The following is a 24946-nucleotide window of genomic DNA, read 5'->3' as shown; positions in this document are numbered from 1 at the left end:
AATACAATCTAGAATATAGCTGTGGCCCACTCCTAGCAAACCATAAAGGTAGAAATACAATCTAGAATATAGCTGTGGCCTACTCCTAGCAAACCATAAAGGTATAAATATAATCTAGAATATAGCTGTGGCCCACTCCTAGCAAACCATAAAGGTAGAAATACAATCTAGAATATAGCTGTGGCCTACTCCTAGCAAACCATAAAGGTAGAAATACAATCTAGAATATAGCTGTGGCCTACTCCTAGCAAACCATAAAGGTAGAAATACAATCTAGAATATAGCTGTGGCCCACTCCTAGCAAACCATAAAGTTAGAAATACAATCTAGAATATAGCTGTGGCCTACTCCTAGCAAACCATAAAGGTAGAAATACAATCTAGAATATTGCTGTGGCCCACTCCTAGCAAACCATAAAGGTAGAAATACAATCTAGAATATAGCTGTGGCCTACTCCTAGCAAACCATAAAGGTAGAAATACAATCTAGAATATAGCTGTGGCCTACTCCTAGCAAACCATAAAGGTAGAAATATAATCTAGAATATTGCTGTGGCCCACTCCTAGCAAACCATAAAGGTAGAAATATAATCTAGAATATAGCTGTGGCCCACTCCTAGCAAACCATAAAGGTAGAAATACAATCTAGAATATTGCTGTGGCCCACTCCTAGCAAACCATAAAGGTAGAAATATAATCTAGAATATAGCTGTGGCCCACTCCTAGCAAACCATAAAGGTAGAAATACAATCTAGAATATAGCTGTGGCCTACTCCTAGCAAACCATAAAGGTAGAAATACAATCTAGAATATAGCTGTGGCCCACTCCTAGCAAACCATAAAGGTAGAAATACAATCTAGAATATAGCTGTGGCCCACTCCTAGCAAACCATAAAGGTAGAAATACAATCTAGAATATTGCTGTGGCCCACTCCTAGCAAACCATAAAGGTAGAAATACAATCTAGAATATAGCTGTGGCCTACTCCTAGCAAACCATAAAGGTAGAAATACAATCTAGAATATAGCTGTGGCCTACTCCTAGCAAACCATAAAGGTAGAAATATAATCTAGAATATTGCTGTGGCCCACTCCTAGCAAACCATAAAGGTAGAAATATAATCTAGAATATAGCTGTGGCCCACTCCTAGCAAACCATAAAGGTAGAAATACAATCTAGAATATAGCTGTGGCCCACTCCTAGCAAACCATAAAGGTAGAAATACAATCTAGAATATAGCTGTGGCCTACTCCTAGCAAACCATAAAGGTAGAAATACAATCTAGAATATAGCTGTGGCCTACTCCTAGCAAACCATAAAGGTAGAAATACAATCTAGAATATAGCTGTGGCCTACTCCTAGCAAACCATAAAGGTAGAAATATAATCTAGAATATAGCTGTGGCCCACTCCTAGCAAACCATAAAGGTAGAAATACAATCTAGAATATAGCTGTGGCCTACTCCTAGCAAACCATAAAGGTAGAAATACAATCTAGAATATAGCTGTGGCCCACTCCTAGCAAACCATAAAGGTAGAAATACAATCTAGAATATAGCTGTGGCCCACTCCTAGCAAACCATAAAGGTAGAAATACAATCTAGAATATAGCTGTGGCCCACTCCTAGCAAACCATAAAGGTAGAAATAAAATCTAGAATATAGCTGTGGCCCACTCCTAGCAAACCATAAAGGTAGAAATACAATCTAGAATATAGCTGTGGCCCACTCCTAGCAAACCATAAAGGTAGAAATACAATCTAGAATATAGCTGTGGCCCACTCCTAGCAAACCATAAAGGTAGAAATACAATCTAGAATATAGCTGTGGCCCACTCCTAGCAAACCATAAAGGTAGAAATACAATCTAGAATATAGCTGTGGCCCACTCCTAGCAAACCATAAAGGTAGAAATATAATCTAGAATATAGCTGTGGCCTACTCCTAGCAAACCATAAAGGTAGAAATATAATCTAGAATATAGCTGTGGCCCACTCCTAGCAAACCATAAAGGTAGAAATACAATCTAGAATATAGCTGTGGCCTACTCCTAGCAAACCATAAAGGTAGAAATACAATCTAGAATATAGCTGTGGCCTACTCCTAGCAAACCATAAAGGTAGAAATACAATCTAGAATATAGCTGTGGCCCACTCCTAGCAAACCATAAAGTTAGAAATACAATCTAGAATATAGCTGTGGCCTACTCCTAGCAAACCATAAAGGTAGAAATACAATCTAGAATATTGCTGTGGCCCACTCCTAGCAAACCATAAAGGTAGAAATACAATCTAGAATATAGCTGTGGCCTACTCCTAGCAAACCATAAAGGTAGAAATACAATCTAGAATATAGCTGTGGCCTACTCCTAGCAAACCATAAAGGTAGAAATATAATCTAGAATATTGCTGTGGCCCACTCCTAGCAAACCATAAAGGTAGAAATACAATCTAGAATATAGCTGTGGCCTACTCCTAGCAAACCATAAAGGTAGAAATACAATCTAGAATATAGCTGTGGCCCACTCCTAGCAAACCATAAAGGTAGAAATACAATCTAGAATATAGCTGTGGCCCACTCCTAGCAAACCATAAAGGTAGAAATACAATCTAGAATATAGCTGTGGCCTACTCCTAGCAAACCATAAAGGTAGAAATACAATCTAGAATATAGCTGTGGCCTACTCCTAGCAAACCATAAAGGTAGAAATACAATCTAGAATATAGCTGTGGCCCACTCCTAGCAAACCATAAAGGTAGAAATACAATCTAGAATATAGCTGTGGCCCACTCCTAGCAAACCATAAAGGTAGAAATACAATCTAGAATATAGCTGTGGCCCACTCCTAGCAAACCATAAAGGTAGAAATATAATCTAGAATATAGCTGTGGCCTACTCCTAGCAAACCATAAAGGTAGAAATATAATCTAGAATATAGCTGTGGCCCACTCCTAGCAAACCATAAAGGTAGAAATACAATCTAGAATATAGCTGTGGCCTACTCCTAGCAAACCATAAAGGTAGAAATACAATCTAGAATATAGCTGTGGCCTACTCCTAGCAAACCATAAAGGTAGAAATACAATCTAGAATATAGCTGTGGCCCACTCCTAGCAAACCATAAAGGTAGAAATACAATCTAGAATATAGCTGTGGCCTACTCCTAGCAAACCATAAAGGTAGAAATACAATCTAGAATATTGCTGTGGCCCACTCCTAGCAAACCATAAAGGTAGAAATACAATCTAGAATATAGCTGTGGCCTACTCCTAGCAAACCATAAAGGTAGAAATACAATCTAGAATATAGCTGTGGCCTACTCCTAGCAAACCATAAAGGTAGAAATATAATCTAGAATATTGCTGTGGCCCACTCCTAGCAAACCATAAAGGTAGAAATATAATCTAGAATATAGCTGTGGCCCACTCCTAGCAAACCATAAAGGTAGAAATACAATCTAGAATATTGCTGTGGCCCACTCCTAGCAAACCATAAAGGTAGAAATATAATCTAGAATATAGCTGTGGCCCACTCCTAGCAAACCATAAAGGTAGAAATACAATCTAGAATATAGCTGTGGCCTACTCCTAGCAAACCATAAAGGTATAAATACAATCTAGAATATAGCTGTGGCCCACTCCTAGCAAACCATAAAGGTAGAAATACAATTTAGAATATAGCTGTGGCCCACTCCTAGCAAACCATGAAGGTAGAAATACAATCTAGAATATAGCTGTGGCCTACTCCTAGCAAACCATAAAGGTAGAAATACAATCTAGAATATAGCTGTGGCCTACTCCTAGCAAACCATAAAGGTAGAAATACAATCTAGAATATAGCTGTGGCCCACTCCTAGCAAACCATAAAGGTAGAAATACAATCTAGAATATAGCTGTGGCCCACTCCTAGCAAACCATAAAGGTAGAAATATAATCTAGAATATAGCTGTGGCCCACTCCTAGCAAACCATAAAGGTAGAAATACAATCTGGAATATAGCTGTGGCCCACTCCTAGCATACCATAAAGGTAGAAATACAATCTAGAATATAGCTGTGGCCTACTCCTAGCAAACCATAAAGGTAGAAATACAATCTAGAATATAGCTGTGGCCCACTCCTAGCAAACCATAAAGGTAGAAATACAATCTAGAATATAGCTGTGGCCTACTCCTAGCAAACCATAAAGGTAGAAATACAATCTAGAATATAGCTGTGGCCTACTCCTAGCAAACCATAAAGGTAGAAATATAATCTAGAATATTGCTGTGGCCCACTCCTAGCAAACCATAAAGGTAGAAATACAATCTAGAATATAGCTGTGGCCTACTCCTAGCAAACCATAAAGGTAGAAATATAATCTAGAATATAGCTGTGGCCCACTCCTAGCAAACCATAAAGGTAGAAATACAATCTAGAATATAGCTGTGGCCTACTCCTAGCAAACCATAAAGGTAGAAATATAATCTAGAATATTGCTGTGGCCCACTCCTAGCAAACCATAAAGGTAGAAATACAATCTAGAATATAGCTGTGGCCTACTCCTAGCAAACCATAAAGGTAGAAATACAATCTAGAATATAGCTGTGGCCCACTCCTAGCAAACCATAAAGGTAGAAATACAATCTAGAATATAGCTGTGGCCCACTCCTAGCAAACCATAAAGGTAGAAATACAATCTAGAATATAGCTGTGGCCTACTCCTAGCAAACCATAAAGGTAGAAATACAATCTAGAATATAGCTGTGGCCTACTCCTAGCAAACCATAAAGGTAGAAATACAATCTAGAATATAGCTGTGGCCCACTCCTAGCAAACCATAAAGGTAGAAATACAATCTAGAATATAGCTGTGGCCCACTCCTAGCAAACTATAAAGGTAGAAATATAATCTAGAATATAGCTGTGGCCTACTCCTAGCAAACCATAAAGGTAGAAATATAATCTAGAATATAGCTGTGGCCCACTCCTAGCATACCATAAAGGTAGAAATACAATCTAGAATATAGCTGTGGCCCACTCCTAGCAAACCATAAAGGTAGAAATACAATCTGGAATATAGCTGTGGCCCACTCCTAGCATACCATAAAGGTAGAAATACAATCTAGAATATAGCTGTGGCCTACTCCTAGCAAACCATAAAGGTAGAAATACAATCTAGAATATAGCTGTGGCCCACTCCTAGCAAACCATAAAGGTAGAAATACAATCTAGAATATAGCTGTGGCCTACTCCTAGCAAACCATAAAGGTAAAAATACAATCTAGAATATAGCTGTGGCCTACTCCTAGCAAACCATAAAGGTAGAAATATAATCTAGAATATTGCTGTGGCCCACTCCTAGCAAACCATAAAGGTAGAAATACAATCTAGAATATAGCTGTGGCCCACTCCTAGCACACCATAAAGGTAGAAATATAATCTAGAATATAGCTGTGGCCCACTCCTAGCAAACCATAAAGGTAGAAATACAATCTAGAATATAGCTGTGGCCCACTCCTAGCAAACCATAAAGGTAGAAATACAATCTAGAATATAGCTGTGGCCCACTCCTAGCAAACCATAAAGGTAGAAATACAATCTAGAATATAGCTGTGGCCTACTCCTAGCAAACCATAAAGGTAGAAATACAATCTAGAATATAGCTGTGGCCTACTCCTAGCAAACCATAAAGGTAGAAATACAATCTAGAATATAGCTGTGGCCCACTCCTAGCAAACCATAAAGGTAGAAATACAATCTAGAATATAGCTGTGGCCCACTCCTAGCAAACCATAAAGGTAGAAATATAATCTAGAATATAGCTGTGGCCTACTCCTAGCAAACCATAAAGGTAGAAATATAATCTAGAATATAGCTGTGGCCCACTCCTAGCATACCATAAAGGTAGAAATACAATCTAGAATATAGCTGTGGCCCACTCCTAGCAAACCATAAAGGTAGAAATACAATCTGGAATATAGCTGTGGCCCACTCCTAGCATACCATAAAGGTAGAAATACAATCTAGAATATAGCTGTGGCCCACTCCTAGCAAACCATAAAGGTAGAAATATAATCTAGAATATAGCTGTGGCCTACTCCTAGCAAACCATAAAGGTAGAAATACAATCTAGAATATAGCTGTGGCCTACTCCTAGCAAACCATAAAGGTAGAAATACAATCTAGAATATAGCTGTGGCCCACTCCTAGCAAACCATAAAGGTAGAAATATAATCTAGAATATAGCTGTGGCCCACTCCTAGCAAACCATAAAGGTAGAAATACAATCTAGAATATAGCTGTGGCCCACTCCTAGCAAACCATAAAGGTAGAAATACAATCTAGAATATAGCTGTGGCCCACTCCTAGCAAACCATAAAGGTAGAAATATAATCTAGAATATAGCTGTGGCCTACTCCTAGCAAACCATACAGGTAGAAATATAATCTAGAATATAGCTGTGGCCCACTCCTAACAAACCATAAAGGTAGAAATATAATCTAGAATATAGCTGTGGCCTACTCCTAGCAAACCATAAAGGTAGAAATATAATCTAGAATATAGCTGTGGCCCACTCCTAGCAAACCATAAAGGTAGAAATATAATCTAGAATATAGCTGTGGCCCACTCCTAGCATACCATAAAGGTAGAAATACAATCTAGAATATAGCTGTGGCCCACTCCTAGCAAACCATAAAGGTAGAAATACAATCTAGAATATAGCTGTGGCCTACTCCTAGCAAACCATAAAGGTAGAAATACAATCTGGAATATAGCTGTGGCCCACTCCTAGCAAACCATAAAGGTAGAAATACAATCTAGAATATAGCTGTGGCCCACTCCTAGCAAACCATAAAGGTAGAAATACAATCTAGAATATAGCTGTGGCCCACTCCTAGCATACCATAAAGGTAGAAATACAATCTAGAATATAGCTGTGGCCTACTCCTAGCAAACCATAAAGGTAGAAATACAATCTAGAATATAGCTGTGGCCTACTCCTAGCAAACCATAAAGGTAGAAATATAATCTAGAATATAGCTGTGGCCTACTCCTAGCAAACCATAAAGGTAGAAATACAATCTAGAATATAGCTGTGGCCCACTCCTAGCAAACCATAAAGGTAGAAATACAATCTGGAATATAGCTGTGGCCCACTCCTAGCAAACCATACAGGTAGAAATACAATCTAGAATATAGCTGTGGCCCACTCCTAGCAAACCATAAAGGTAGAAATACAATCTGGAATATAGCTGTGGCCCACTCCTAGCAAACCATAAAGGTAGAAATACAATCTAGAATATAGCTGTGGCCCACTCCTAGCAAACCATAAAGGTAGAAATATAATCTAGAATATAGCTGTGGCCCACTCCTAGCAAACCATAAAGGTAGAAATATAATCTAGAATATAGCTGTGGCCCACTCCTAGCAAACCATAAAGGTAGAAATATAATCTAGAATATAGCTGTGGCCCACTCCTAGCAAACCATAAAGGTAGAAATACAATCTAGAATATAGCTGTGGCCCACTCCTAGCATACCATAAAGGTAGAAATACAATCTAGAATATAGCTGTGGCCCACTCCTAGCAAACCATAAAGGTAGAAATACAATCTAGAATATAGCTGTGGCCTACTCCTAGCAAACCATAAAGGTAGAAATACAATCTAGAATATAGCTGTGGCCCACTCCTAGCAAACCATAAAGGTAGAAATACAATCTAGAATATAGCTGTGGCCTACTCCTAGCAAACCATAAAGGTAGAAATACAATCTAGAATATAGCTGTGGCCCACTCCTAGCAAACCATAAAGGTAGAAATACAATCTAGAATATAGCTGTGGCCTACTCCTAGCAAACCATAAAGGTAGAAATATAATATAGAATATAGCTGTGGCCTACTCTTAGCAAACCATACAGGTAGAAATACAATCTAGAATATTGCTGTGGCCTACTCCTAGCAAACCATAAAGGTAGAAATATAATCTAGAATATAGCTGTAGCCCACTCCTAGCAAACCATAAAGGTAGAAATACAATCTAGAATATAGCTGTGGCCTACTCCTAGCAAACCATGAAGGTAGAAATACAATCTAGAATATAGCTGTGGCCTACTCCTAGCAAACCATAAAGGTAGAAATATAATCTAGAATATAGCTGTGGCCCACTCCTAGCAAACCATAAAGGTAGAAATACAATCTAGAATATAGCTGTGGCCCACTCCTAGCAAACCATAAAGGTAGAAATACAATCTAGAATATAGCTGTGGCCCACTCCTAGCAAACCATAAAGGTAGAAATACAATCTAGAATATAGCTGTGGCCCACTCCTAGCAAACCATAAAGGTAGAAATACAATCTAGAATATAGCTGTGGCCCACTCCTAGCAAACCATAAAGGTAGAAATACAATCTAGAATATAGCTGTGGCCTACTCCTAGCAAACCATAAAGGTAGAAATATAATCTAGAATATAGCTGTGGCCTACTCTTAGCAAACCATACAGGTAGAAATACAATCTAGAATATTGCTGTGGCCTACTCCTAGCAAACCATAAAGGTAGAAATATAATCTAGAATATAGCTGTAGCCCACTCCTAGCAAACCATAAAGGTAGAAATACAATCTAGAATATAGCTGTGGCCTACTCCTAGCAAACCATAAAGGTAGAAATACAATCTAGAATATAGCTGTGGCCTACTCCTAGCAAACCATAAAGGTAGAAATATAATCTAGAATATAGCTGTGGCCCACTCCTAGCAAACCATAAAGGTAGAACTATAATCTAGAATATAGCTGTGGCCCACTCCTAGCAAACCATAAAGGTAGAAATACAATCTAGAATATAGCTGTGGCCCACTCCTAGCAAACCATAAAGGTAGAAATACAATCTAGAATATAGCTGTGGCCCACTCCTAGCAAACCATAAAGGTAGAAATACAATCTAGAATATAGCTGTGGCCCACTCCTAGCAAACCATAAAGGTAGAAATACAATCTAGAATATAGCTGTGGCCTACTCCTAGCAAACCATAAAGGTAGAAATATAATCTAGAATATAGCTGTGGCCTACTCTTAGCAAACCATACAGGTAGAAATACAATCTAGAATATTGCTGTGGCCTACTCCTAGCAAACCATAAAGGTAGAAATATAATCTAGAATATAGCTGTGGCCCACTCCTAGCAAACCATAAAGGTAGAAATACAATCTAGAATATAGCTGTGGCCTACTCCTAGCAAACCATAAAGGTAGAAATACAATCTAGAATATAGCTGTGGCCTACTCCTAGCAAACCATAAAGGTAGAAATATAATCTAGAATATAGCTGTGGCCCACTCCTAGCAAACCATAAAGGTAGAAATATAATCTAGAATATAGCTGTGGCCCACTCCTAGCAAACCATAAAGGTAGAAATACAATCTAGAATATAGCTGTGGCCCACTCCTAGCAAACCATAAAGGTAGAAATACAATCTAGAATATAGCTGTGGCCCACTCCTAGCAAACCATAAAGGTAGAAATATAATCTAGAATATTGCTGTGGCCCACTCCTAGCAAACCATAAAGGTAGAAATACAATCTAGAATATAGCTGTGGCCTACTCCTAGCAAACCATAAAGGTAGAAATATAATCTAGAATATTGCTGTGGCCCACTCCTAGCAAACCATAAAGGTAGAAATATAATCTAGAATATAGCTGTGGCCCACTCCTAGCAAACCATAAAGGTAGAAATACAATCTAGAATATAGCTGTGGCCCACTCCTAGCAAACCATAAAGGTAGAAATACAATCTAGAATATAGCTGTGGCCCACTCCTAGCAAACCATAAAGGTAGAAATACAATCTAGAATATAGCTGTGGCCTACTCCTAGCAAACCATAAAGGTAGAAATACAATCTAGAATATAGCTGTGGCCCACTCCTAGCAAACCATAAAGGTAGAAATATAATCTAGAATATAGCTGTGGCCCACTCCTAGCATACCATAAAGGTAGAAATACAATCTAGAATATAGCTGTGGCCCACTCCTAGCAAACCATAAAGGTAGAAATACAATCTGGAATATAGCTGTGGCCCACTCCTAGCAAACCATAAAGGTAGAAATATAATCTAGAATATAGCTGTGGCCTACTCCTAGCAAACCATACAGGTAGAAATATAATCTAGAATATAGCTGTGGCCCACTCCTAGCAAACCATAAAGGTAGAAATATAATCTAGAATATAGCTGTGGCCTACTCCTAGCAAACCATAAAGGTAGAAATATAATCTAGAATATAGCTGTGGCCCACTCCTAGCAAACCATAAAGGTAGAAATATAATCTAGAATATAGCTGTGGCCCACTCCTAGCAAACCATAAAGGTAGAAATATAATCTAGAATATAGCTGTGGCCCACTCCTAGCAAACCATAAAGGTAGAAATACAATCTAGAATATAGCTGTGGCCCACTCCTAGCAAACCATAAAGGTAGAAATACAATCTAGAATATAGCTGTGGCCTACTCCTAGCAAACCATAAAGGTAGAAATACAATCTGGAATATAGCTGTGGCCCACTCCTAGCAAACCATAAAGGTAGAAATACAATCTAGAATATAGCTGTGGCCCACTCCTAGCAAACCATAAAGGTAGAAATACAATCTAGAATATAGCTGTGGCCCACTCCTAGCAAACCATAAAGGTAGAAATACAATCTAGAATATAGCTGTGGCCTACTCCTAGCAAACCATAAAGGTAGAAATACAATCTAGAATATAGCTGTGGCCTACTCCTAGCAAACCATAAAGGTAGAAATATAATCTAGAATATAGCTGTGGCCTACTCCTAGCAAACCATAAAGGTAGAAATACAATCTAGAATATAGCTGTGGCCCACTCCTAGCAAACCATAAAGGTAGAAATATAATCTAGAATATAGCTGTGGCCCACTCCTAGCAAACCATAAAGGTAGAACTATAATCTAGAATATAGCTGTGGCCCACTCCTAGCAAACCATAAAGGTAGAAATACAATCTAGAATATAGCTGTGGCCCACTCCTAGCAAACCATAAAGGTAGAAATACAATCTAGAATATAGCTGTGGCCCACTCCTAGCAAACCATAAAGGTAGAAATACAATCTAGAATATAGCTGTGGCCCACTCCTAGCAAACCATAAAGGTAGAAATACAATCTAGAATATAGCTGTGGCCTACTCCTAGCAAACCATAAAGGTAGAAATATAATCTAGAATATAGCTGTGGCCTACTCTTAGCAAACCATACAGGTAGAAATACAATCTAGAATATTGCTGTGGCCTACTCCTAGCAAACCATAAAGGTAGAAATATAATCTAGAATATAGCTGTGGCCCACTCCTAGCAAACCATAAAGGTAGAAATACAATCTAGAATATAGCTGTGGCCTACTCCTAGCAAACCATAAAGGTAGAAATACAATCTAGAATATAGCTGTGGCCTACTCCTAGCAAACCATAAAGGTAGAAATATAATCTAGAATATAGCTGTGGCCCACTCCTAGCAAACCATAAAGGTAGAAATATAATCTAGAATATAGCTGTGGCCCACTCCTAGCAAACCATAAAGGTAGAAATACAATCTAGAATATAGCTGTGGCCCACTCCTAGCAAACCATAAAGGTAGAAATACAATCTAGAATATAGCTGTGGCCCACTCCTAGCAAACCATAAAGGTAGAAATATAATCTAGAATATTGCTGTGGCCCACTCCTAGCAAACCATAAAGGTAGAAATACAATCTAGAATATAGCTGTGGCCTACTCCTAGCAAACCATAAAGGTAGAAATATAATCTAGAATATTGCTGTGGCCCACTCCTAGCAAACCATAAAGGTAGAAATATAATCTAGAATATAGCTGTGGCCCACTCCTAGCAAACCATAAAGGTAGAAATACAATCTAGAATATAGCTGTGGCCCACTCCTAGCAAACCATAAAGGTAGAAATACAATCTAGAATATAGCTGTGGCCCACTCCTAGCAAACCATAAAGGTAGAAATACAATCTAGAATATAGCTGTGGCCTACTCCTAGCAAACCATAAAGGTAGAAATACAATCTAGAATATAGCTGTGGCCCACTCCTAGCAAACCATAAAGGTAGAAATATAATCTAGAATATAGCTGTGGCCCACTCCTAGCATACCATAAAGGTAGAAATACAATCTAGAATATAGCTGTGGCCCACTCCTAGCAAACCATAAAGGTAGAAATACAATCTGGAATATAGCTGTGGCCCACTCCTAGCAAACCATAAAGGTAGAAATATAATCTAGAATATAGCTGTGGCCTACTCCTAGCAAACCATACAGGTAGAAATATAATCTAGAATATAGCTGTGGCCCACTCCTAGCAAACCATAAAGGTAGAAATATAATCTAGAATATAGCTGTGGCCTACTCCTAGCAAACCATAAAGGTAGAAATATAATCTAGAATATAGCTGTGGCCCACTCCTAGCAAACCATAAAGGTAGAAATATAATCTAGAATATAGCTGTGGCCCACTCCTAGCAAACCATAAAGGTAGAAATATAATCTAGAATATAGCTGTGGCCCACTCCTAGCAAACCATAAAGGTAGAAATACAATCTAGAATATAGCTGTGGCCCACTCCTAGCAAACCATAAAGGTAGAAATACAATCTAGAATATAGCTGTGGCCTACTCCTAGCAAACCATAAAGGTAGAAATACAATCTGGAATATAGCTGTGGCCCACTCCTAGCAAACCATAAAGGTAGAAATACAATCTAGAATATAGCTGTGGCCCACTCCTAGCAAACCATAAAGGTAGAAATACAATCTAGAATATAGCTGTGGCCCACTCCTAGCAAACCATAAAGGTAGAAATACAATCTAGAATATAGCTGTGGCCTACTCCTAGCAAACCATAAAGGTAGAAATACAATCTAGAATATAGCTGTGGCCTACTCCTAGCAAACCATAAAGGTAGAAATATAATCTAGAATATAGCTGTGGCCTACTCCTAGCAAACCATAAAGGTAGAAATACAATCTAGAATATAGCTGTGGCCCACTCCTAGCAAACCATAAAGGTAGAAATACAATCTAGAATATAGCTGTGGCCTACTCCTAGCAAACCATAAAGGTAGAAATACAATCTAGAATATAGCTGTGGCCTACTCCTAGCAAACCATAAAGGTAGAAATATAATCTAGAATATAGCTGTGGCCTACTCCTAGCAAACCATAAAGGTAGAAATACAATCTAGAATATAGCTGTGGCCCACTCCTAGCAAACCATAAAGGTAGAAATACAATCTGGAATATAGCTGTGGCCCACTCCTAGCAAACCATACAGGTAGAAATACAATCTAGAATATAGCTGTGGCCCACTCCTAGCAAACCATAAAGGTAGAAATACAATCTGGAATATAGCTGTGGCCCACTCCTAGCAAACCATAAAGGTAGAAATACAATCTAGAATATAGCTGTGGCCCACTCCTAGCAAACCATAAAGGTAGAAATATAATCTAGAATATAGCTGTGGCCCACTCCTAGCAAACCATAAAGGTAGAAATACAATCTAGAATATAGCTGTGGCCTACTCCTAGCAAACCATAAAGGTAGAAATACAATCTGGAATATAGCTGTGGCCCACTCCTAGCAAACCATAAAGGTAGAAATATAATCTAGAATATAGCTGTGGCCCTCTCCTAGCAAACCATAAAGGTAGAAATACAATCTAGAATATAGCTGTGGCCCACTCCTAGCAAACCATAAAGGTAGAAATACAATCTAGAATATAGCTGTGGCCCACTCCTAGCAAACCATAAAGGTAGAAATACAATCTAGAATATAGCTGTGGCCCACTCCTAGCAAACCATAAAGGTAGAAATACAATCTAGAATATAGCTGTGGCCCACTCCTAGCAAACCATAAAGGTAGAAATACAATCTAGAATATAGCTGTGGCCCATTCCTAGCAAACCATAAAGGTAGAAATATAATCTAGAATATAGCTGTGGCCCACTCCTAGCAAACCATACAGGTAGAAATACAATCTAGAATATAGCTGTGGCCCACTCCTAGCAAACCATAAAGGTAGAAATACAATCTGGAATATAGCTGTGGCCCACTCCTAGCAAACCATAAAGGTAGAAATACAATCTAGAATATAGCTGTGGCCCACTCCTAGCAAACCATAAAGGTAGAAATATAATCTAGAATATAGCTGTGGCCCACTCCTAGCAAACCATAAAGGTAGAAATACAATCTAGAATATAGCTGTGGCCTACTCCTAGCAAACCATAAAGGTAGAAATACAATCTGGAATATAGCTGTGGCCCACTCCTAGCAAACCATAAAGGTAGAAATATAATCTAGAATATAGCTGTGGCCCTCTCCTAGCAAACCATAAAGGTAGAAATACAATCTAGAATATAGCTGTGGCCCACTCCTAGCAAACCATAAAGGTAGAAATACAATCTAGAATATAGCTGTGGCCCACTCCTAGCAAACCATAAAGGTAGAAATACAATCTAGAATATAGCTGTGGCCCACTCCTAGCAAACCATAAAGGTAGAAATACAATCTAGAATATAGCTGTGGCCCACTCCTAGCAAACCATAAAGGTAGAAATACAATCTAGAATATAGCTGTGGCCCATTCCTAGCAAACCATAAAGGTAGAAATATAATCTAGAATATAGCTGTGGCCTACTCCTAGCAAACCATAAAGGTAGAAATACAATCTAGAATATAGCTGTGGCCCACTCCTAGCAAACCATAAAGGTAGAAATACAATCTAGAATATAGCTGTGGCCCACTCCTAGCAAACCATAAAGGTAGAAATACAATCTAGAATATAGCTGTGGCCCACTCCTAGCAAACCATAAAGGTAGAAATACAATCTAGAATATAGCTGTGGCCTACTCCTAGCAAACCATAAAGGTAGAAATACAATCTAGAATATAGCTGTGGCCTACTCCTAGCAAACCATAAAGGTAGAAATATAATCTAGAATATTGCTGTGGCCCACTCCTAGCAAACCATAAAGGTAGAAATACAATCTAGAATATAGCTGTGGCCCACTCCTAGCAAACCATAAAGGTAGAAATACAATCTAGAATATAGCTGTGGCCTACTCCTAGCAAACCATAAAGGTAGAAATACAATCTAGAATATAGCTGTGGCCTACTCCTAGCATACCATAAAGGTAGAAATATAATCTAGAATATAGCTGTGGCCCACTCCTAGCAAACCATAAAGGTAGAAATACAATCTAGAATATAGCTGTGGCCCACTCCTAGCAAACCATAAAGGTAGAAATATAATCCAGAATACACCTCTCTATGCTCAACACCTTAGATTAGTGTCCAATGGTAATTTAGGACCTTGACTCAGTGAGATGAATTACCCATAAACCATGCATTAATAGACACAGCAATGTCATATTTGGCAAATTACACTTTATTCAAACAAATGTATAAAACTATATATTTATATATATATTCTGAGATATATCTGGATTGCTAATAAATGGATTCGATTGATTGTCAAAATTAATCAAATTATATCACATTATATCACATTTAAAATGTCCATCAAAACCCCTAAATTGGTCAATAGACAAATTAAGACATTTTTTAAAAACATTTTAAATCTTCAACATTCAAACACGTCTTTATTCTTACTATTAACAATGAATAATGAATATAAATAAATATAGTGCACTATTATCAGATGCCTTTTAGACACAATCATAGGTTCACAAAAATATGTCAACATCATCCCTCTAAATAAATATCATGATTGTCATTATTTCACTGTGCGTTTAACCTACTCTTCAACAAGACGTGAACCACAGGACAGATGTCAAACTGAAACAGGGAAAGATGTCAAACTGAAACAGGGAAAGATGTCAAACTGAAACAGGGAAAGATGTCAAACTGAAACAGGAAAGATGTCGAACTGAAACAGGGAAAGATGTCGAACTGAAACAGGGAAAGATGTCAAACTGAAACAGGGAAAGATGTCAAACTGAAACAGGGAAAGATGTCAAACAAACAGGAAAAGATGTCAAACTGAAACAGGAAAAGATGTCAAACTGAAACAGGAAAAGATGTCAAACTGAAACAGGAAAAGATGTCAAACTGAAACAGGAAAAGATGTCAAACTGAAACAGGAAAAGATGTCAAACTGAAACAGGAAAAGTTGTCAAACAAACAGGGAAAGATGTCAAACAAACAGGGAAAGATGTCAAACTGAAACAGGAAAAGATGTCGAACTGAAACAGGGAAAGATGTCAAACTGAAACAGGAAAAGATGTAAAACAAACAGAAAAAGATGTCAAACAAACAGGGAAAGATGTCGAACTGAAACATCAGTGAATAACATTTTTTAGAACCACATTAACAAGAAGGAGGACAATAATTCACATTGTTGTTGTCATGAAACACCATGACTAGTTAAATAAAGGATAAATACAACAACAAAAAACTTCACCCTATTCTCTATATAGTGCTCTACTTTCCTTATATAGTGCAAAACTGACCAGAGCCCTATTCCCTACAGGCCCTCGGCAAAAGTAGTGCGCTATATAGGGAATAGTGTGCCATTTGGGAAGCATGAAACCTTGAGGTCAACAGAAGAGTTCAGTCTGAAGAGTCCAACGACAGGTCATGACAGGTTACAACCTCTTCGTAGCAGGAGACTTCACCAGGTGGGAGCCAGCCAATTTAGACACTCTAACGCCAATTCGTACCCTAGAAAACAGGCCTGAGGGAGACAGAGAGGACATCAGAGCAGAAAGATCCATAGAAAACAGGCCTGAGGGAGACAGAGAGGAGATCAGAGCAGAAAGATCCATAGAGAACAGGCCTGAGGGAGACAGAGATCAGAGCAGAAAGAACCCTAGAAAACAGGCCTGAGGGAGACAGAGATCAGAGCAGAAAGAACCCTAGAAAACAGGCCTGAGGGAGACAGAGAGGACATCAGAGCAGAAAGAACCCTAGAAAACAGGCCTGAGGGAGACAGAGAGGACATCAGAGCAGAAAGAACCCTAGAAAACAGGCCCGAGGGAGACAGAGAGGAGATCAGAGCAGAAAGAACCCTAGAAAACAGGCCTGAGGGAGACAGAGAGGACATCAGAGCAGAAAGAACCCTAGAAAACAGGCCTGAGGGAGACAGAGAGGAGATCATTGCACAAAGAACCATAGAAAACAGGCCTGAAGGAGACAGAGAGGAGATCAGAGCAGAAAGAACCCTAGAAAACAGGCCTGAGGGAGACAGAGAGGACATCAGAGCAGAAAGAACCCTAGAAAGAAAATGCTGGGTTATGGATGCTGATAGGTGGCTTGGTGTGGTGCTGGATACTGATAGGTGGGTTGGTGTGGTGCTGGATACTGATAGGTGGCTTGGTGTGGTGCTGGATGCTGATAGGTGGCTTGGTGTGGTGCTGGATGCTGATAGGTGGCTTGGTGTGGTGCTGGATGCTGATAGGTGGCTTTGTGTGGTGCTGGATGCTGATAGGTGTCTTGGTGTGGTGCTGGATGCTGATAGGTGGCTTGGTGTGGTGCTGGATGCTGATAGGTGGGGTGGTGTGGTGCTAAATGCTGATAGGTGGGTTGGTGTGGTACTAGATGCTGATAGGTGGGGTGGTGTGGTACTAGATGCTGATAGGTGGGTTGGTGTGGTACTAGATGCTGATAGGTGGGTTGGCGTGGTACTAGATGCTGATAGGTGGGTTGGTGTGGTACTAGATGCTGATAGGTGGGTTGGTGTGGTGCTAGATGCTGATAGGTGGGGTGGTGTGGTACTAGATGCTGATAGGTGGGTTGGTGTGGTGCTAAATGCTGATAGGTGGGTTGGTGTGGTACTAGATGCTGATAGGTGGGTTGGTGTGGTACTAGATGCTGATAGGTGGGTTGCTGTGGTGCTAAATGCTGATAGGTGGCTTGGTGTGGTACTAGATGCTGATAGGTGGGTTGGTGTGGTACTAGATGCTGATAGGTGGGTTGGTGTGGTGCTAAATGCTGATAGGTGGGTTGGTGTGGTACTAGATGCTGATAGGTGGGGTGGTGTGGTGCTGGATGCTGATAGGTGGGTTGGTGTGGTACTAGATGCTGATAGGTGGGTTGGTGTGGTACTAGATGCTGATAGGTGGGTTGGTGTGGTACTAGATGCTGATAGGTGGGTTGGTGTGGTACTAGATGCTGATAGGTGGGTTGGTGTGGTGCTAGATGCTGATAGGTGGGGTGGTGTGGTACTAGATGCTGATAGGTGGGTTAGTGTGGTGCTAAATGCTGATAGGTGGGTTGGTGTGGTACTAGATGCTGATAGGTGGGTTGGTGTGGTACTAGATGCTGATAGGTGGGTTGCTGTGGTGCTAAATGCTGATAGGTGGCTTGGTGTGGTACTAGATGCTGATAGGTGGGTTGGTGTGGTACTAGATGCTGATAGGTGGGTTGGTGTGGTGCTAAATGCTGATAGGTGGGTTGGTGTGGTACTAGATGCTGATAGGTGGGTTGGTGTGGTACTAGATGCTGATAGGTGGGTTGGTGTGGTGCTAGATGCTGATAGGTGGGGTGGTGTGGTGCTAAATGCTGATAGGTGGGTTGGTGTGGTACTAGATGCTGATAGGTGGGTTGGTGTGGTACTAGATGCTGATAGGTGGGTTGCTGTGGTGCTAAATGCTGATAGGTGGCTTGGTGTGGTACTAGATGCTGATAGGTGGGTTGGTGTGGTACTAGATGCTGATAGGTGGGTTGGTGTGGTGCTAAATGCTGATAGGTGGGTTGGTGTGGTACTAGATGCTGATAGGTGGGGTGGTGTGGTGCTGGATGCTGATAGGTGGGTTGGTGTGGTACTAGATGCTGATAGGTGGGTTGGTGTGGTACTAGATGCTGATAGGTGGGTTGGTGTGGTACTAGATGCTGATAGGTGGGTTGGTGTGGTGCTAGATGCTGATAGGTGGGTTGGTGTGGTACTAGATCCTGATAGGTGGGTTGGTGTGGTGCTAAATGCTGATAGGTGGGGTGGTGTGGTACTAGATGCTGATAGGTGGGTTGGTGTGGTGCTAAATGCTGATAGGTGGGGTGGTGTGGTACTAGATGCTGATAGGTGGGGTGGTGTGGTACTAAATGCTGATAGGTGGGGTGGTGTGGTACTAGATGCTGATAGGTGGGTTGGTGTGGTACTAGATGCTGATAGGTGGGTTGGTGTGGTACTAGATGCTGATTGGTGGGTTGGTGTTGTACTAAATGCTGATTGGTGGGTTGGTGTGGCTGTAGGTCTTGTAATAGGTTGTCTACCGCGTTGGCAGGGAAGGCTCTGAGGAACACGGCGTTGAATCCTTTATAGAGTGCTCTGGGCCCCTCGTCACGAAGCAGCTCCCTCAGTACATCGACCAGACCTGTTCCCCTGTACCGCCCGTCTGGAGCTACACACACACACACACACACACACACACACACACACACACACACACACACACACACACACACACACACACACACACACACACACACACACACACACACACACACACACACACACACACACACACACACACACACACACACACACACACACACACACAGAGTAAGAAAAAACATATTTTCATTTTAATCTAAATGTTTAGTTACAGTTCCCCCAGTTCATTTTAATCTAAATGTTTAGTTACAGTTCCCCCAGTTCATTTGCATCTAAATGTTTAGTTACAGTCCCCCCAGGTCTTTACATTGGTATTCATTCAGTGATCCTTCTCTGTACCTTCCTCTGTTACTCTGGAGCGGGATGAGGACTGAGAATCTGGCTGTTTTGGTTAGAGATTATTGTCTTATTTCACTGTAGAGCCTCCAGCCCTGCTCAATATGCCTTAGCTAACCCATTTGTTCCACCTCCCACACATGCGGTGACCTCACCTGGTTTAAATGGTGTCTCTAGAGACAATACCTCTCTCATCCTCACTCAATGCCTAGGTTTACCTCCACTGTATTCACATCCTGCCATACCTTTGTTTGTACATTATGTCTTAAATCTATTCTACCGCACGCAGAAATCTGCTCCTTTTACTCTCTGTTTCGAACGTACTAGACGACCAGTTCTTATAGCCGTTAGCCGTACCCTTATCCTACTCCTCCTCTGTTCCTCTAGTGATGTAGAAGTTAATCCAGGCTCTGCAGTGCCTAGCTCCACTTCCATTCCCCAGGCGTTGTCATTTGTTGACTTCTGTAACCATAAAAGCCTTGGTTTCATGCATGTTAACATTAGAAGCCTCATCCCTAAATTTGTTTTATTCACTGCTTTAGCACACTCTGCCAACCCGAATGTCTTAGCTGTGTCTGAATCCTGGCTTAGGAAGGTCACCAAAAACATAGACATTTCCATCCCTAACTATAACATTTTCCGACAAGATAGAACTGCCAAAGGGGGCGGAGTTGCAATCAACTGCAGAGATAGCCTGCAGAGTTCTGTCCTACTATCCAGGTCTGTGCCCAAACAATTTGAGCTTCTACTTTTAAAAATCCACCTTTCCAGAAACAAGTCTCTCACCGTTGCCACTTGTTATAGGACACCTTCTGCCCCCAGCTGTGCACTGGACACCGTATGTGAATTGATTGCCCCCCATCTATCTTCAGAGCTTGTGCTGTTAGGTGACCTAAACTGGGACATGCTTAACACCCCGGCCATCCTACAATCTAAGCTTGATGCCCTCAATCTCACACAAATTATCAATTAACCTACCAGATACAGCCCCAAATCCGTAAACACGGGCACCCTCATAGATATCATCCTAACCAACCTGCCCTCCAAATACACCTCTGCTGTCTTCAACCAGGATCTCAGCGATCAGTGCCTCATTGCCTGCGTCCGTAATGGGTCTGCGGTCAAATGACCACCCCTCATCACTGTCAAACGCTCCCTAAAACACTTCAGCGAGCAGGCCTTTCTAATCGACCTGGCCCGGGTATCCAGAAGGATATTCTGAAAGATATTGAAGGATATTGACCTCATTCCGTCAGTAGAGGATGCCTGGAATGATAGATGTGCAGAAGAGGAATGTGCAAGTAGAGATACTGGGGTGCAAAGGAGCAAGATAAATAAATAAATAAATACAGTATGGGGATGAGGTAGTTGGAGGGGCTATTTACAGATGAGCTATGTACAGGTGCAGTGATCTGTGAGCTGCTCTGACAGCTGGTGCTTAAAGCTAGTGAGGGAAATATGAGTCTCCAGCTTCAGTGATTTTTGCAGTTCGTTCCAGTCATTGGCAGCAGAGAACTGGAAGGAAAGGCGGCAAAAGGAGGAATTGGCTTTGGGGGTGACCAGCGAGATATACCTGCTGGAGCGCATGCTACGGGTGGGTGCTGCTATGGTGACCAGTGAGCTGAGATAAGGCGGGGCTTTACCTAGCAAATACTTGTAGATGACCTGGAGCCAGTGGGTTTGGCGATGAGCATGAAGTGAGGGCCAGCCAACGAGAGCGTACAGGTCGCAGTGATGGGTAGTATATGGGGCTTTGGTGACAAAACGGATGGCACTGTGATAGACTGCATCCAATTTGTTGAGTAGAGTGTTGGAGGCTATTTTGTAGATGACATTGCCGAAGTCGAGGATCGGTAGGATGGTCAGTTTTACGAGAGTATGTTTGGCAGCATGAGTGAAGGATGCTTTGTTGCGAAATAGGAAGCCGATTCAATATTTCATTTTGGATTGGAGATGCTTAATATGAGTCTGGAATGAGAGTTTACAGTCTAGCTAGACACCTAGGTGTTTGTAGTTGTCCACATATTCTAAGTCAGAACCGTCCAGAGTAGTGATGCTGGACAGGCGGGCAGGTGCAGGCAGCGATCGGTTGAAGACCATGCCTTTAGTTTTACTTGCATTTAAGAGCAGTTGGAGGCCACGGAAGGAGTATGGCATTGAAGCTCGTCTGGAGGTTAGTTAACACAGTGTCCAAAGAAGGACCAGAAGTATACAGAATGGTGTCGTCTGCGTAGAGGTGGATCAGAGAATCACCAGCAGCAAGAGCGATATCATTGATGTATACAGAGAAGAGTCGGCCCGAGAATTGAACCCTGTGGCACCCCCATAGAGACTGCCAGAGGTCCGGACAACAGGCCCTCTGATTTGACACACTTAACTGTAAAAGAGAAGTAGTTGGTGAACCAGGCGAGGCAGTCATTTGAGAAACCAAGGCTGTTGAGTCTGCCGTTAAGAATGTGTTGATTGACAGAGTCGAAAGCCTTGGCCAGGTCGATGAAGACGGCTGCACAGTAATGTCTCTTATCGATTGCGGTTATGATATCGTTTAGGACCTTGAGCGTGGCTGAGGTGCACCCATGACCAGCTCTGAAACCAGAATGCATAGTGGAGAAGGTACAGTGAGATTCGAAATGGTCGGTAATCTGTTTGTTAACTTGGCTTTCGAAGATCTTAGAAAGGCAGGGTAGGATAAATATTGGTCTGTAGCAGTTTGGGTCTAGAGAGATGTGACCTCTCTGGTTAAATAAAGGGTAACAAATAAATAAACTGTGCAAAAAAATAAATGTCCCTTTTTCAGGACCCTGTAAATTTTTAAACACTGATTCCCATGCTTGTTCAATGAACCATAAACAATTAATGAACATGCACCTGTGGAACGGTCGTTAAGACACTAACCGTTTACAGACGGTAGGCAATTAACGTCACAGTTATGAAAACTTAGGACACTAAATAGGGCTTTCTACTGACTCTGAAAAACACTAAAAGAAAGATGCCCAGGGTGTTACGGGTGTCGTCCTCCTCTTCCTCGGAAGAGGAGAGGAGAGAAGGATCGGTGGACCAATATGCAGCGAGGTAATTAGACATAAATGATATTTATTGAAACACGAAGACGAAATACGAAAACACTTGGAAATTACAAAATAACAAACACGACGTAGACAGACCTAAACTACGAACTTACATGAAACGAAGAACACATGAACAGGAACGACCGAGACGAGACAGTACCGTGTGGTGCAACAAACACAGACACAGCGACAATCACCCACAAACAAACAGTGAGAACAACCTACCTTAATATGACTCTCAATTAGAGGAAAACGCAAAACACCTGCCTCTAATTAAGAGCCATACCAGGCAACCCAAAACCAACATAGAAACAGCAAACATAGACTGCCCACCCAAAACTCACGCCCTGACCATCACACACATACAAAACAACAGAAAACAGGTCAGGAACGTGACAGAACCCCCCCCTCAAGGTGAGAACGCCGGGCGCACCAGCACAAAGTCCAGGGGAGGGTCTGGGTGGGCATCTGACCACGGTGGTGGCTCAGGCTCCGGACGCTGTCCCCACACCACCATAGTCACTCCCCGCTTCTGTATCCCCCTCCCAATGACCACCCTCCAACTAAAACCACCTAAATGAAGGGCCAGCACCGGGATAAGGGGCAGCACCGGGATAAGGGGCAGCACCGGGATAAGGGGCAGCTCCGGGCTGAGGGACGGCAGCTCCGGGCTGAGGGACTCTGGCAGGTCCTGGCTGAGGGACTCTGGCAGGTCCTGGCTGAGGGACTCTGGCAGGTCCTGGCTGAGGGACTCTGGCAGGTCCTGGCTGAGGGACTCTGGCAGGTCCTGGCTGAGGGACTCTGGCAGGTCCTGGCTGAGGGACTCTGGCAGGTCCTGGCTGGACGGCTCTGGCAGGTCCTGGCTGGACGGCTCTGGCAGGTCCTGGCTGGACGGCTCTGGCAGGTCCTGGCTGGACGGCTCTGGCTGGTCCTGGCTGGACGGCACTGGCTGATCCGGTCTGGCGGAAGGCTCTGGCTGATCCGGTCTGGCGGAAGGCTCTGGCTGATCCGGTCTGGCGGAAGGCTCTGGCTGATCCGGTCTGGCGGAAGGCTCTGGCTGATCCGGTCTGGCGGAAGGCTCTGGCTGATCCTGTCTGGCGGAAGGCTCTGGCTGATCCGGTCTGGCGGAAGGCTCTGTAGGCTCTTGGCAGACGGGCGGCTTTGCAGGCTCATGGCAGACGGGCAGCTTTGCAGGCTCATGGCAGACGGGCAGTTCAGGCGCCGTTGGGCAGACGGGCAGTTCAGGCGCCGCTGGGCAGACGGGCAGTTCAGGTGCCGCTGGGCAGACGGGCAGTTCAGGCGCCGCTGGGCAGACGGGCAGTTCAGGTGCCGCTGGGCAGACGGGCAGTTCAGGCGCCGCTGGGCAGACGGGCAGTTCAGGCGCCGCTGGGCAGACGGGCAGTTCTGTAGGGAGGAGACGGAGAGACAGCCTGGTGCGTGGTATAGGCACTGGCTGCGCTGGAGAGGAGGAAAGCTCTGACAGCGCTGGACAGGTGGGAGCAGCTGGAGAGAGAACCCGGAGAGACAGCCTGGTGCGGGGGGCTGCCACCGGTGGACTGGTACTTGGAGGTGGCACCGGGTATACCGGACCGTGAAGGAGGACACGTGCTCTTGAGCACCAAGCCTCCCCAACCTTACCAGGTTGAATGGTCCCCGTAGCCCTGCCAGTGCGGCGAGGTGGAATAACCCGCACTGGGCTATGCAGGCGAACCGGGGACACCACCTGTAAGGCTGGTGCCATGTACGCCGGCCCGAGGAGACGTACTGGAGGCCAGATACGTTGGGCCGGCTTCATGACATCCGGCTCGATGCCCAACCTAGCCCTCCCAGTGCGGCAAGGTGGAATAGCCCGCACTGGGCTAAGCACGCGTACTGGGGACACCGTGCGCTCCACCGCATAACACGGTGTCTGACCAGTACGACGCCCTCTCACTCCACGGTAAGCACGGGGAGTTGGCTCAGGTATCCTACCCGGCTTTGCCACTCCCCTCGTGTGCCCCCCCCCAAGAAATTTTTGGGTCTGACTCTCGGGCTCCCAACCGCGTCGCCGCGCTGCCTCCTCATACCAGCGCCTCTCTGCCTTCGCTGCCTCCAGCTCCGCCTTGGGACGGCGATATTCCCCTGGCTGAGTCCAGGGTCCTTTGCCGTCCAGGATCTCCTCCCAAGTCCAGG

At 42.6% G+C, this 24946-nt stretch overlaps 1 protein-coding gene across 3 annotated transcripts in view; it reads right to left on the bottom strand.

The window, feature by feature from the left end:
• Positions 1–15389: 15389 nt before the first annotated feature.
• The window catches only part of LOC139557922 (mitochondrial carnitine/acylcarnitine carrier protein-like), a 51610-nt gene continuing 42053 nt past the window's right edge, over positions 15390–24946 (bottom strand). The window contains exons 8-9 of one of the 3 annotated variants that reach the window (XM_071373271.1): positions 19250–19377; positions 15390–17215 (exon numbers count right to left, since the gene is read on the bottom strand). In XM_071373271.1, coding sequence (XP_071229372.1) covers positions 17186–17215; positions 19250–19377 — 158 coding nt within the window. In that variant the 3' untranslated portion in view covers positions 15390–17185. The remainder of the gene's footprint in view (positions 17216–19249; positions 19378–24946) is intronic. The other 2 variants (XM_071373270.1, XM_071373269.1) reach the window with 2 other exon arrangements.

Source organism: Salvelinus alpinus, chromosome 28 (genome assembly GCF_045679555.1).
Source record: "Salvelinus alpinus chromosome 28, SLU_Salpinus.1, whole genome shotgun sequence".
NCBI lineage: Eukaryota > Metazoa > Chordata > Actinopteri > Salmoniformes > Salmonidae > Salvelinus > Salvelinus alpinus.
Note: the sequence above shows the minus strand (reverse complement) of the source record. Positions and strands in the feature narration are given on the sequence as shown.